A 15,450-nucleotide genomic window follows, 5' to 3' on the forward strand; every position below is an offset into this window, starting at 1 on the left:
TGATCAGTTGCTATACCTGCTCCCCCAGCTGTGGGTATTGCAGTGCTCCACACTTGTTTTGTGGCAGTAAATTCCAGGTACAGCCTTCTACAGGGTTGTCAGGCTTGTGGGTAATTTCCTAATGTAATGTTTTATTTACAAATGTACAGGTCAAACACGCAGGGCATTGGGAAGAGAAGCTCATGCGTGTGGCACGTTTTCCATTGAGCCTTAAAACCAAGAGGATTTGGGGACTTCTGATGAAAAGCAGTGGTTCCCGTAGCCAGAGCTCCAGGCCAGCTATCTGCAATCAGAGCACGTTGCTCGCTTAGCTCTGGCCGGGGCTATAAAATTGCATCTTTCCTTCTCAGGTGAAAAGGCCAGGATCTGCAAACGGAACGGAGGGGTGGGGGGAAGAAAAGAGAAAGGAAATCCAGATCTCATTTCCCTCCTAGTCTTTGAGGCAGAGAACATCACGCCGTAGCAGTCAAAGGGCACGGAGAGAGTTTGATTTGGAGCCGAGATAAATTTCCTGAAACACTTAGCTAGCACGTGTGCATCTCCTTGCTCTCTCTCTCTCTCTCTCTCTCTCACACACACACACCTGTCCAGAAGTTCATCCCTGGAAAGAGAGGCAAATTGGTTGCACTCGGTGCCTTTGATTACCAAGAGCAAAGGCAGCACACTTTGGTTCATGTCAGGCCAAGGTCCAAGCCACTGCAGACTCTTTTAAAAGAGGCAGGATATGTGTGGATTAAGCAAGCAACCCACCGAAAGGCAATGTTCCCAACAGCGAAGCATGCAAGCTGCTTATGATAGAGTGGCCATGTGTCCTCCTTTGTGGAAGGTGGCCCTCTCTTTGAAAAACTATCTCAGATCCTCCAAGTGTCCCTATTTTCCAGGGACAGTCTCAATTTACAGAATCAGTCCCAGTTTCTGATTTGATCCCAGAATGTCCCTCTTTTCCTCAAGATGACCTTAGTTTCATCAGAGAAATGTTGGAGGGTGTGAAGATTTGGGACCCCCGAGCCAAGGAGATAAGTAGCTATACAAACTTTAGAAGACGCCACTAACCCAGAAATAGTACCTCGGGTTAAAAACTTTGCTTCAGGATGAGAACAGAAATCGCACGGTGGCAGCAGCGGGAGGCCCCATTAGCTAAAGTGGTACCTCAGGTTAAGAACAGTTTCAGGTTAAGAATGGACCTCCAGAACAAATTAAGTTCTTAACACGAGGTACCACTGTATCATAAGAGGAATGAACAAGGGCCTCAAGAGTTAGCACCAGGGCAGCAGTCCACTCAAGTACAGAGACTTAGAACGTTGCCTTGTGCAGAGTCAAGCCATTGGTCCACCTACTTCAGTGTGGTCTACAGTGACTGACAAGAAAATTTGTATACAGCCTTTTGAGGGGGATCAAGCACCCCCTACGAAAAAGTGTGTGCTGTACCTCCTTCAGAGAAGTACGGAATGAAGATTTAGTATCATGCATTGTGTTAGCTGTTAACCACATCAGTCCTGGCTTAACAGCTGCACGGAGTGAACTCTGCTGCGCCGACTTCCTCCCAAGTTGGATGTTGTGGAAATTGCTAGTGGAGTTGCAGTCAAAGGTCTTTGCTCTTGATTATCTCTGTGCAGCCTGCAAACAAGCTGTAACTATAATCTGGTGCCTCTTGGGCAGAGGGGTGGGCATGGGGGGAGGGAGGGGATGAGGAGGGAGAGGCAGAAGCTGGAGTCAGTGGCGTTGTATGAAGTTCAGAAAAGGAGACGGTTGCAGCATCTCCCTCTCTTTGCTTTTGGAGACCTGGGAGCTGGGTGGGACTGTTTTGCAAGCTCTGTTGTTCTTCCGCCAAAGGAATTTTCACGCGGTAAGGTGTGAGAGAACACACTTTGCGGGAGAGGTCCCCACTTCGGATTTGGAATACACTGTGCACATCTGTGTATGGAAAGCCAGACCTGAGCGAGGGATGGTGGAGAAATTGGATTTGGTTTGCATTTAAAGGCAAACACAGTGGCAAAGTTGCATGCTCCGGCACCAGGGGCGGAGAGCAGACGGGGGCATGGTGTGCATCCTGGGGGTGTGGCATGCAGCCCACAGGGGTGTGGTGCCCAGCGCAGTGGGGGGGGGTCACAGTGCATGTTGGGGGTGGCCACGAGGGTACCCCCCTCCCCGATGGTGCCAGGGGCAATGCTCTCCCCCCATGCCCCTTACTCTTCTGCCAGTGGACGAACCTACCTAATTCACACTTTCTGAAACCACGCACAAACCGAAACACAGCCATCTGCACTTCTCCGAATTTTGAAATGCAGTTCTCCATCCAAGAAATGTGTAGAAAGATGAGGAAAGATGCATATTTTTGAGTAACGGGTGCACAGAAATGCACATATGAGTAAAAAAATAATGTGGTCATATTGGGGGAAATTATTCTGCACAATGGTGCGTAATTGCACAGAAAAAAAAGTTTTAATTAGGAGAAATCTTCTCCAAAATGCAGGTGAATTTTCACAAGCTCTTTTTCTCGAAAGGCAATTCCCAAGCTGAGGGGGAAACGTGGAGAACTGGATTTAAGATTGGAAAAATGAGAAGCAGGCGGAAACCAGAACAGTTGGAAGATTTGGGACAGATAATAGGAAGGGACTTGTAAACCCAGCACATGGTTTAAACTATGGAACTCGCTCCCAGGGGAGGCAGAGATGGCCACCAAGCTAGAAGGAGGCCTTAAAGGAGGATTAGTCAAATATATGGAGGAGAGGGATAGTGATGGCTACTAGCCAGGAGGGCTGTGCTGTGCCCTCCAGACGCGGGTGGCACTGTGGGTTAAACCACAGAGCCTCGGGCTTGCTGATCAGAAGGTCGGTGGTTCGAATCCCCGCGACGGGGTGAGTTCCGTTGCTCGGTCCCTGCTCCTGCCAACCTAGCAGTTTGAAAGCACGTCAAAGTGCAAGTAGATAAATAGGTACCACTCTAGCAGGAAGGTAAACAGTGTTTCCATGTGCTGCTCTGGTTCGCCAGAAGCGGCTTAGTCCTGCTGGCCACATGACCCAGAAGCTGTACACCGGCTCCCTTGGCCAATAAAGCAAGATGAGTGCCACAACCCCAGAGTCGGCCTTGACTGGACCTAATGGTCAGGGGTCCCTTTACCTTTACCAATGCTTCTGAATATCAGTTGCTAGAAACCACAGGAAGGGAGACTGCTGCTCTCATGCTCCAATCCTGCTTGCCGGTTTCCCACAGGTATCTCGTTGACCACCATGACCACGGGTTCCTGGATGCGATGGGCCCCTGGGCTGGTCCAGCAGGCTCTTCTTATGTTCATATTTGCCCATCCCTGATCATAGAATCATAGAGGGATGGATGTCTTATTAAAGAGGGGTGTGACTGCTGATGAGAGGAGTGATTTTCCTGCCAGAGCTATGACAGGAGGGCTGATGCTCAGAGCAGAAGGGGGAGCAGAGCAGAGCGGGTTGTGGTTGTCTTGCCGTTTGCGCACACTCTTATTAGACAGATAATTTCCTTGGTTTGTTTTTAATCTATTCGTCTCACCTGCTTCTCCCTTCTGCCACCAGTCGCAGAGCTTTTAACTCGATTCCCTCATGTGAATACTATTCCTCTAGTAGGTATCGGAACCAGCTGCCATATGGCCGCAGTGTTCATGATTGCCTGGCACGGCACAGAAGCTGAGATTGTGTGGCGACATCTCCCTGACACTGAACAAACGGCAAGCGGTGTCTCCCTAACATTGTCTTGGGTGACCAACCTGTGGATGAGTTGCCTGGAGGACCATAAAAGTCTATCATCCCTGGGATGTTCTTGGAGGTGCCCTCTCCCCATTCCTCGCCAGATCCTCTTGCTGACATTTTTTTCTGAGCTGAGACTGGCAAGCGTAAGCTCCTGATGGTTTCCTGCTGGCATTTGCTCCCATCACACACAAACGCACATACACAACAGAGGCTGCCGGCATTCTGCTTCTCCGCAGCCTCTCTGGAGACCCAGCATTTAAAATTCTCTCTTAAGCGCAAGCGGGGGGGGAGAGCTAATGGGATATTGGCTTGTAGCAAGAAAGGGCTGCTTTGCTCAAGTACGTACACCTGATGCTATCAGTCAAATCTAGCTGCAAAGTGCAGTAGAACAAGAAGTACTTTTCCCCATTTATAGATTTCCTTGGAATGGCGCCATCCTTCCCCCTTTGCATGCTGACTTTCTCGGAGCTAATAAAGAGCCAAATGTTGAGGCCAGGGAGCAAAACGTACTCTGAAATGGATTCACTATTCATATATATGAAACCATATATATATGGTTTTTCAAAGTACAGTTTTGCAGTCACCTATACGACATATGACATAAAAACATACCCTCCAGACCAGGAGAAAACAAGCATGCCACCCCCCTCTTCCACGTGACAGCCTTTAAGATATTTGAAGGTGGCTCTCATATCTCCTCTCAGTCTCCTCTTTTCCAGGCTAAACATACCCAGCTCCTTCAACTGTTCTTCATATGGCATGGTTTCCAGATGCTTGAGCATCTTGGTTGCCTTCCTCTGTACACCTTCTAGCTTGATGTTCACAGGGTCCGAGTCAATTCCTATGGAAAGAGGTGGTCCTTGAGGTTTTGCGGTCCTGAGCTATTTGAGGCTTTATGTTGTTTAGTCGTTTAGTTGTGTCCGACTCTTCGTGACCCCATGGACCAGAGCACGCCAGGCACTCCTGTCTTCCACTGCCTCCCGCAGTTTGGTCAGGCTCATGTTTGTAGCTTCGATAACACTGTCCAACCATCTCGTCCTCTGTTGTCCCCTTCTCCTTGTGCCCTCCATCTTTCCCAACATCAGGGTCTTTTCCAGCGAGTCTTTTCTTCTCATGAGGTGGCCAAAGTATTGGAGCCTCAACTTCACGATCTGTCCTTCCAGTGAGCACTCAGGGCTGATTTCCTTAAGAATGGATACGTTTGATCTTCTTGCAGTCCATGGGACTTTCAAGAGTCTCCTCCAGCACCAGAATTCAAAAGCATCCATTCTTCGGCGATCAGCCTTCTTGATGGTCCAGCTCTCACTTCCATACATCACTACTGGGAAACCATGGCTTTAACTATACAGACCTTTTTTTGCAAGGTGATTGAGGCTTTATCGTCTTCATGAATTCTGAATGGGGTTCTGATCTACAATGGAGAAGAATAAGGTTGATTGGAATTTGCCACTTCAGACTACGGCTGGGGGATACCAGTTTTTGAACGCTCAAAGGGGAGCAGTAAATGTACTCACAGAACATTCACACACCGAGGAGAAAGAATGTGGCAGGAAAATGTGATTGACCTACCTGCAGTCTAAAGTGGTCCAGAGTCATTCTGCTTATTCACAATAACAATCGTAATAATAATTCTGCATGTGTACGTCAAGCCCAAATGCTCGGTCAAATCAGTCATGTACAACTCTGTCTGCATCACCTGTCCCCATACAGGTTTCGGTGCCAAGGTGTTGAATTCATTTGCGCCTGAGTGCATGTGATGTTCTTCCCACCCTAACTCTGGCTAGATGCTCATAACTTAGAAACAGAAACATCAAAGTTTGGGAGAGGGCAAATTATTTAACTTTCATATTTGAGCTTCAGAGGGGATTTTAATGGGGCCTGTATTGCTTCTAATATCATAAGAATCCATTGAAACCAGCCTTTGAAGGTGTGTTGCATTAGTTTAATGGATTATAATCAGCAAACTTGCTGGAGCTCCTTTTATATTAACCCTGGGCCCCTCTAGCTACATGGGTTGTGAGATAAAAGCCATAATTACTTCCTTCCTGGGGAACTGCCAGCGGTCCACTGAGAGACGAGTCTTTATTTATGTTGGATACAGTTGGGAAGGACGGATGGAGAGGTGGTCATTGCCCAGCTTTAGGTTCTTCTATCCTTGGAGAACTTTCCGAACCTTTTTCATCACTCTTCGCGCTGGTCTTCTTGGCATCTGCTCTGGTTCCTTAAAGAAAACGGGTGTCTTTTCATTGCTATGTTGTCCAACCAATTAGGGATCCCATAGCTAGTATGGCAATGTTATAATGCTATGTACCAATTGAGACTTAGCTACCTGATGAAGTCAAGTCATACGGCTTAGGTCCAAACTATCTGAAAGACCAGATTTCCTGGTTGGGTTTTGAGGTCCTTCTCTCAGTCCTGCCACCCTTACAGGCCTGCTTGGTATGGACGGAGGAGAGGGCCTTTTCGGTTGCTGCTCCCAGACTTTGCAACTCACTTTTTAGAGAAGCTAGACTGGCTCCCTCCTTGTTATCCTTCTGCCGGCAGCAGGCTTTTGGGAGCAGAAAGCTTTTTGGGAAAGAGCTTGTGCTGTGTTGTTTTATTGTAATTGTCTGTATGGTGTGCGTGGTTTTAATTCTACCATTGCTTATTTTTTATAATGATTATTTTTTACTATGTTTTACTATGTTTTTAGCTCTTCTTTTTATCTGAAAACTGCCTTGAGTCCCTGGCAGGGTATAAATAAATATACGGTACATAATAATGATGATGATGTAATCCTATCTGAGTGAGGGTTCTGTTTTCTGTCCAATTTCTGAGTGGGTGAACACTTCTTGCCCACTTCTGCAGCTGCCCCAAAGTTTGGTGTCCCATGACATGAGGAAAATAAAATCTCTTTAGAAAACAGCCTTGAAGATTTCTAATGCAGACATATCTGAAATTTATATGTAAGCGGTTGTATGAACTTCTGTTACTTTTCCTTAAATGTCCCTGCTATTTTTGTTCGATGTTATTTTTTGTGTGGATGTGGTGTTTTTTCTCCAATTGTAAGTTTTTAAAGTTGTTTTTAATGTCATGTTTTTAATTGTTATCACCTGCCCTGGGACCTTAAGTGAAGGGCAGGTAATAATAATAATAATAATAATAATAATAATAATAATAATAATATCATTGGTAAAAAGGTAAAGGGAGCCCTGGCTGTTAGGTCCAGTCACGGACAACCCTGGGGTTGTGGCGCTCATCTAGCTTTATTGGCCGAGAGAGCGTTCAGCTTCTGGGTCATGTGGCCAGCATGACTAAGCCGCTTCTGGAAAACCAGAGCAGCGCACGGAAACGCCGTTTACCTTCCCGCCGGAGCGGTACCTATTTATCTACTTTAACGTGCTTTCAAACTGCTAGGTTGGCAGGAGCTTGGACCGAGCAACGGGAGCTCACCCCATTGCAGGGATCCGAACCACCAAACTTCTGATCAGCAAGCCCTAGGCTCTGTGGTTTAACCTGCAGCACCACCTCTCTGCAAACAATTGTTGGAGCAGCTCTGGTGCTGATCTTTGCTTTAATGAAAGCAAACCAGGCAAGAGCGCCACAGGACCTGTTGCTACCTCTCTGCTGTCTTCAGGCACTAACTTCTCAAGCCTTCTTCTGTGTTCCCTTCCCTCCCAGGTGCACAAGGAAAGAGCAATGTGAGCGGTCCAGGGAGCCCCGGAGGTTTGCCTCAGAGATGCAGCAGTGCGTCCGACTGACCGTGCACCCCAACAACATCTCCGTCTCACAGTATAGCGTCATGGTAAGGGCGGAGGCCTTATTCCTCTTCGCAAAACACCCCATTTCAGCTTCCCCCTGGCCTTACCAACATGTTTACGCCCCATTTGACCTGTAGCCTTAGCAGCACGTCGAGTTCTGCGTGGACGCGAAGCACGTACTTGCATCCCCTCCAAGCGCCCCTGTTTTCCAGGGACAGTCCTGGAATTACGAAAGCTGTCCTGGCTTCGGATTTGATCCCAGGCTGTCCCTATTTCCCCCGGTGCTGACGGCTGCGAGGGAATATCCCGTGGCCTCTTCGTGGCCTCTCCATGGGTGCCACGGCCAGCCTCATCTCTTGGGGAGCTCATAGCAGCTGCTGGAGATCAGGCGACAAGGAGAGGCTGCCATCGCTGAAACCCAGTGCTCTGTGATGCATCAGATCTGAGCGGCAGACAGAGTAATAAGAAGAAGAAGAAGAAGAAGAAGAAGAAGAAGAAGAAGAAGAAGAAGAAGAATTTATTTGTACCCCGCCCTTCCCAGTTCAGAAAACCGGGCTCAGGGCAGCTAACAACAAATTTAAAACACTTAATTGATGCAACAAAAAACAGCATAAAATGCAGTATAAAACGTGAATAACAATCAATTCAGAATTCAAAAATCAATTTAGGGGGGAAATCCATCCAATAAACATCAGATGATCACCAGGGCTAGCTGGCTAAATTAGTCCTGTTTGGGCCAGCGAGGAGACCAGGGGAGAATTAGCTGTGGGATCCCAGAGAGGGTAATCTTCATAAAAAGGGGAGGGGAGGAAGGGGGATAAAAGATCAGGCGAAGTTCAAATTGAAAGCCACGCGGAATAGCTGTGTCTTACAGGCCCTGTAGAAGGAGGTTAAATCCTGCAGTAAAGGGCCACCCTGGATGGGAAGAAAGGAGGAACAGAGAGGAAAGGGTCTTGATTTTTTTTAATTAAAAAAATGCTTCTGTGTCTAATCAGTTTGGGGAGTGAGAATTGTCCCCATTTTCATCTGAGGAATGTTGGAGGGTATGCACTTGGTGGTCCAACTGGCCCTGCTGAATGGATCTGGAGGATCCTGGGCACAGTTTAGGCATGCCTGGACCCACTGAAATCAGTGGGTGCCAAGTGTCCCTACACCTTTCACACAGGACTGGGGTGAAAGGCGGCTCAGGAGTTTTCCTTGGCATGCACAGATACCAGGCCAACTTTTTTCTTTCTGTACACCTCATTGAGCAATATTTAAGCATTAAACACACGTGGAATCACACAGACGTATACTGTACCTTTAAACAAATCAGTAACACACAAAAGATAATCAGTGGTAATTTTCCAGTTGTAGTTTTCTTTCTTTTACTTTGGGGGAAAAAACTCTGTGTTGCTCAGATTGTGAGTCACTCCCTATCTTGGAAAATCACCCCATATATAGTCAGTCACCAGATTTGTGGGATGGGGGCATATTTCAGACCCATTTAAGAGCCTCACGTCACATCTGCCCCAAACATTTAAAGCAGGGGCCAGCAAACTTTTTCAGCAGAAGGCCAGTTCCAGAGATCTTGTGGTGGGCCAGACTATTATTTTTTTGGGGGGGGGGGATGAACTTATTCCTATGCCCCACAAATAACCCAGAGGTGCATTTTAAATAAAAGCACACATTCTACTCATGTAAAAACTCCAGGCAGGCTCCACAAATCACTCAGAGATGCATTTTAAATAATAGGACACATTCTGCTCATGTAAAAACACTCTGATTCCTGTACCGTCCGCGGGCCGGATTTAGAAGGCGATTGGGCCGGATCCAGCCCCCGGGCCTTAGATTACCTACCCATGATTTAAAGCACATTTACATCTCATGCTTCCCAGAATACTGGGAACTGCAGTTTCTTAAGGGAGCTGGGAGTTATAGTTTTGTGGGGGTTCCCAGGATTCTTTGGAGAGAGCCATGGTTTAAATGCCCGGACTTAGAAATCAGTTGCTTCTCTGAGCATCTAATGATGCAACTGGGCAGCCAAGGGGGCTCTAACCCCCCCCCCCGGACACCTTGCGCTCTTGCCATAAACTGGGCATTTCCCCCCTTTCACTATACAATATTAATACACTGTTTTTCCACTTAGTGGGCTTACAGGACAAAGCGTTATCAGAGCCAACTAAAAATAACGTCTCAAAGACTCCCAGAACAATTTGCGTTATTAGAGGCTGTGTGTTTCAGTACCTTGGTCACAAGCTGTGAAGAGCTTTAAAGGTCAGCCCCGGCACTTTGAATTGTGCCTGGAAACAGACCAGGCTCCTGCGCAGCCGCTCTATCTATCCGCTCAAAGCAATTTTTATTACCGTATTTTTCGCTCTATAACACGCACCAGACCATAACACGCACGTAGTTTTTAGAGGAGGAAAACAAGAAAAAAAATATTCTAAACAAAACAGTGGATGTATGATTTTTGTGGTTCATGCTGTGGTCACAGACATGTGATCTGACAGTGAGTTTGGAGTAGCCCAATGCAAAAATCCTGAGGATCCATGTGGATCCATGCTTTGTAACCACGTTTTTGCACCACTGCGGCCCCAGGCAACAGTGGGTGCGTGATTTTTTTGGTGCAAGATGTAGCCATGGACATGCTATGTGATCTGATGGTGAATTTGGGGTGACCCAGTGCAAAAATCCTGAGGATCCATGTGGATCCGTGCTTTGTAACCACATTTTAAGTGGGGAGGGAAGGAAAAGCACTCAAGGGACAAGGAGAAGGATGCTGCTAATAATGCAGAAAAGGGGTTTAAGAGGAGAAGGCTCCTCTCCTCTCCCACTTTGCTCCTTTAAAGCAAGCAGGCTCTGCTTTTCTCCCTCCTCCCCGCTCATCCCTGCCTTAGCGAGCTGAAAAACTTTGCTGCTATGTAGCGAGCTGAGTGGGGAGGAGAGAGGGACAGAGAGCCTGCTTGCTTTAAAGGAACCAACCGGACAGGAGCCGCTTACACTCTCCTTTCCCTTTTTTCTCCTTTAAAGAAGCAGGCTCTCTGTCCCTCTGTCCCTCTCTCCTCCCGACTCAGTGGCTCTTCTCCCGCTTTGCTGTTTCAAAGCAAGCCACGGAGGAGGGAAGGAAGGGGAACCATGGATCCTCTGCTCACGACTGCAGCAGATCCCCCCCCCCCCGCCACCCGTAGGCATTCCCTCCATAACACGCGCAGACATTTCCCCTTACTTTCTAGGAGGAAAAAAGTGAGTGTTATGGTGCAAAAAATATGGTACTTTGCTTCTCGGTTGAAATGGCTTACGTCCGTATGAATAATGGCAGCGTACGCACACACGTAGCGGCCCGTGAGTTTGTGAGGGTGTGATTTGTACCTGTGGGCCCCATTTATTTATCTATTTCATAATGTAGACTCCTTTATGCGCAGGGTCTTGTTGGTGACACAGAGAGCTCCCTCTGCTGGTGGTGCTAGGAGAGGAGGCGTAGAGAGTTAGGCTGCGGCATTGCAGTCTCTCTGTAGTCCGCAGAGTGCCTCTTGTGAGTAACTAGCCGCCTTCCTCAGAAGCGTCGCTCGTGCCGGCGAGCCTCGAACCTTCACGGCATTCCCCAAAGGCTGCCCACTTTGCATGAGCGGTGCAGAGCACTCCTACCCGCCACCGGGCAAACCCACCCCAGCACGGCGCTGCGCCAGGAGTCCCTGCATTGCCACCTCGCGTTTACATCTGCATCGCACCCCTTCCCCACCCTGAGCACTGCTTTCTGTCGAAGGATGCCACTTATGGAGCAAGAGGCATTTTGTCTTAGCACCGCCAGTGTAATTCTGCCTCTCTCGCTGGGCTTCCTCCAACAACCACCTCTTGCTTCTCCTCTCCCCTTTTCTCCTGCAGCTGGTCCTGGAGACGTACAATGTCCCGGAGCTGTCGGACGGCGTCAACTGCACCTTTGGGGACCTGTCGGAAATGGACGGCGTAGTGCTGGGGAGCCGGATCCAGTGCAAGTCCCCTGCAGCCAAGGAGGTGCCAAAGATCATCAAAGCGAACGGTGAGTCCGACCGAGTCTCCACCCAGGATGTTGTTACAGAGACAGGGGGAAGAAACTGAATTCAGCTCCCATCTCAAGGCCTACCGTCTGCACAATTCACTGTTGCCGTAAGGATGCACCAGCCGAAAAGCAGCCGTTCTTTGAAACCCACACGTCTCTTGAATTTTGCCAGGGCATGCTCACAAAGAACGCATGAGGTTCGGTAAAGCGTGCATTAAACATTGTGCATATCGGCTGGGGAAGCCCTACAAAATGCATTGTTTTAAGGGAAACGGCTTTGTAAAAAGGTGCACATTAAGCAATGTTGCGTACACAAACACATTATGAGGAGAAATTCACAGTGATACATTTTCATGAGGGATTTTTCCTTCTTCTCCTTAATTAAATAAAGTGCAAACTGATGTGGGGGAAAGAATTTAAGTTTTGGGGTGTGGAGGGAAATGGAGAGAAGCCAAAACAGGCAGATGCACCCATCCCAAAATTCTTGGGATTTCCCTTTTCCTTTTGAAGGCGAACTGTGGCATTTGGGGAGGGCGCTTAAGCCTGCAACAAGTTTGGGGGCCAGTTATCAAGAATGCTTCTTAGTGAACCCAAGAGCTGACCTTGAATGTCCTGATACGGAACAGGGGAGGGGATATTTCTGACATGTGCTGAATCCAAGTGGACCTTCTCTTCCCCCTTGCCCAAATTTAAACTTGGGGGCAAGCAGGCGTACATTGCTCCCACTGCTCTGTCCAGCCCTCTGAAGTCACCAGCAAGGGAGAAGTAAAAGGTAAAGGTAAAGAGACCCCTGACTGTTAGGTCCAGTCGCGGACGACTCTGGGGTTTCGGCGCTCATCTCGCTTTACTGGCCGAGGGAGCTGGTGTTTGTCTGCAGACAGCTTTCCGGGTCATGTGGCCAGCATGACTAAGCCGCTTCTGGCAAACCAGAGCAGCGCACGGAAACACAATTTACCTTCCCGCCGGAGCGGTACCTATTTATCTACTTGCACTTTGACATGCTTTTGAACTGCTGGGTGGGCAGGAGCAGGGACCGAGCAGCGGGAGCTCACTCTGTCGCAGGGATTCGAACCGCTGACCTTCTGATCGGCAAGCTCTGTGGTTTAGACCACAGCGCCACCCGCATCCCTAAGGGAAGAGTAGCTCTTATTAAATGCAACGCATTTAACTGAGCTGTCAAAGTCATCAGCGTGGCAGATGGGCAACGGTGGGGCACTCCAATGGCAAAATGTATGCAGGAGTGTGCATGTGCATGTGTGTGTACAGGCCGGCGGTGATGAGCTGTTGTCAGGTTCCCTTTGGCGTGATTGATTAATGACTCTCTCAGGTGAGGAAGAAAATAATAGAGGTGGAAGAGGGCAGGCGGGTTAAAGTTTTGCATTAAACATGTGCACCTTCCTTATGAAATTCCTGCAATTACTGTCATCAGCCAGCATCCTGGTCTGTTAGGCAGGCGGGGATGTGAGCCGGGAGAAAGGGAGTAAGGTTGTGGCCTATACTTGCTGGAATGGGGCGCATGGAATTAAAGAAGGGGGCAGAAAGGCTCCTATGAAACAAGGTGATTCCTTCATTGCAGGGGGTTGGACTGGATGCCCTTTGGGGTCCCTTGCAATGTTACAATTCTACGAGTCTCTGTTTTAAAGCACATCCGACGCACATTTAGAGATCTCCCCCCCCCCCCCCCGCTGGCCAAAGGATCCTGACAACTGTTGTTTCTTTAGGGTATTAGGAATTTCACTTCTGTGAAGGGTACAGTTACATTTGTGTGCCAAGGCACCTGAGCCACAAAGTTCCCAGGAGAACAATAAAACACACTGGCGACACACTGCTGGCCTTTAAAGCCCTAAACGGCCTCGGTCCAGTATACCTGAAGGAGCGTCTCCATCCCCATCGTTCATCCCGGACACTGAGATCCAGCACCGAGGGCCTTCTGGCGGTTCCCTCATTGCGAGAAGTAAGGTTACAGGGAACCAGGCAGAGGGCCTTCTCGGTAGTGGCACCTGCCCTGTGGAACGCCCTCCCAGTGTGGTGTAGTGGTTAAGAGCGGTAATCACGTAATCTGGGAAACCGGGTTCGCGTCTCCGCTCCTCCACATGCAGCTGCTGGGTGACCTTGGGCCAGTCACACTTCTGTGAAGTCTCTCAGCCCCACTCACCTCACAGAGTGTTTGTTGTGGGGGAGGAAGGGAAAGGAGAATGTTAGCCGCTTTGAGACTCCTGAAGGGGAGTGAAAGGCGGGATATCAAATCCAAACTCTTCTTCTTCTTCTTCTTCCCAGCAGATGTCAAAGCAATAAACAACTATTTTACTTTTAAAAGTCATCTGAAGGCAGCCCTCTTTAGGGAAGTTTTTAATGTTTGATGCTGTACTGTTTTTAATATTCAGTTGGAAGCCGCCCAGAGTGGCTGGGGAAACCCAGCCAGATGGGCGGGGTATAAATAATAAATTATTATTATTATTATTATTATTATTATTATTATTATTATTATTATTATTATTATTATTACTGGCACAGAGTATTTTCCTTTAAGGGTTCAAATAGGCCACAACTTTGTTGGTTACAGATGTGAGTGGTTTGGCTTAGGGCAGGAATAGGCAAACTCGGCCCTCCAGCTGTTTTGGGACTACAATTCCCATCAGCCCTGACCACTGGCCCTGTTAGCTAGGGATGATGGGAGTTGTAGTCCCAAAACCTCCAAGTTTGGCCATGCCTGGCTTAGGCATTGGGGTGAAGCCAGGATATATCTTGACTCCTGCCCGTCTGCAGGGAGTACACACAGAAGGGTAAACCACCGATAGGGGGTGCCCTATAACTTATGTCAGATAGTGGCACCTGTGGGTTCCTCATAGGGCAGCAGTTCTCAACCTGTGGGTCCCCAGATGTTGTTGGACTACAACTCCCACCATCCCGAGAGAGTTCCTAGCTGGTGTACATCAGCAGGACTCACCCAATGGTGGTTAACCGGACTTCAAGCAGACGGGCTGAAGTCAGATATAGTCAGTTAGGACCAATGCCTAAGCCAATACTGCTCATCACCTGTAATCAATAAAGTTGTGGCCTTATTTAGCACATTAACCTTAATAATTGTGTCATTATTTCCACTGGGGGGGGGGGGACTCGCCACACAATGCTAAAATGGTCAACCTCAGGCAATTTTATTCTTGCAATTAGCTGCAGGAAGAGCCATAGCACAGTAGCAGAGGGTTTGCCTTGCAAGCAGAAGGTCCCGGGTGTCATCCATGACATCTTCAGGTGGGACTGGGAAAGACGTATCCCTGAAACCCTGGACAGCTGCTGCCGGTCAGTGTAGACTTCACCCGCAAAGGCGCACTCTTCCATTCTCTCCCTAGACAGGCGGATGCCAACCAGATAGAATAAGTCCTGTTTCTTCTTCCTCTTCCAGGAGACCACCACATTGTCCAGCTCCAGCTCAAATCCAAGGAAACAGGGATGACTTTTGCCAGCACCAGTTTCGTCTTCTACAATTGCAGCGTCCACAACTCGTAAGTTTGCGGTTTAACCACCAGTCCCTCTCCCCAACAAACTCTGGGAAGCGTAGCTCTTTCCGCACCCCCCCCCCAACATTCCACCTCATCCTCGTCCCCAAGCTTGGCGGTGGCAGCACTGGCAAAGGAAATAGGGACATTCTGGGATCAAATCAGTAGCCAGGATGGCGTTCGTAATTCTGGGACTGTGCCTGGAAAATAGGGGCACTTGGAGGGTATGCTTTTGGGGGACTAGGGGTGTCTCCTAATAACGCTCAGCACCCATAACGAAACACGGCTCCCAGGATTCTTTGGGGAAATAATCCTGCTTTAAACGCATATCAGGTCACGCCCCTCTTTGTACAAATGTAAGGCAAAGGGACCCCTGACCATTAGGTCCAGTCGTGGCCGACTCTCGGGTTGTGGCGCTCATCTTGCTTTATTGGCCGAGGGAGCCGGCGTACAGCTTCCGGGTCATGTGGCCAGCA

At 48.6% G+C, this 15,450-nt stretch overlaps 1 protein-coding gene across 5 annotated transcripts in view; it reads left to right on the forward strand.

Moving 5' to 3' along the window:
- The window catches only part of PLXNA4 (plexin A4), a 600,353-nt gene that overhangs the window by 438,792 nt on the left and 146,111 nt on the right, over positions 1 to 15,450 (forward strand). For all 5 annotated transcript variants that reach the window (XM_083460906.1, XM_083460907.1, XM_083460910.1 and 2 more), the window contains 3 exons: positions 7,380 to 7,503; positions 11,324 to 11,477; positions 14,881 to 14,980. In XM_083460906.1, the coding sequence (XP_083317032.1) occupies positions 7,380 to 7,503; positions 11,324 to 11,477; positions 14,881 to 14,980 (378 nt within the window). The remainder of the gene's footprint in view (positions 1 to 7,379; positions 7,504 to 11,323; positions 11,478 to 14,880; positions 14,981 to 15,450) is intronic.

Source organism: Podarcis liolepis, assembly GCF_965112155.1.
Source record: "Podarcis liolepis genome assembly, chromosome: 10".
Lineage (NCBI taxonomy): Eukaryota > Metazoa > Chordata > Lepidosauria > Squamata > Lacertidae > Podarcis > Podarcis liolepis.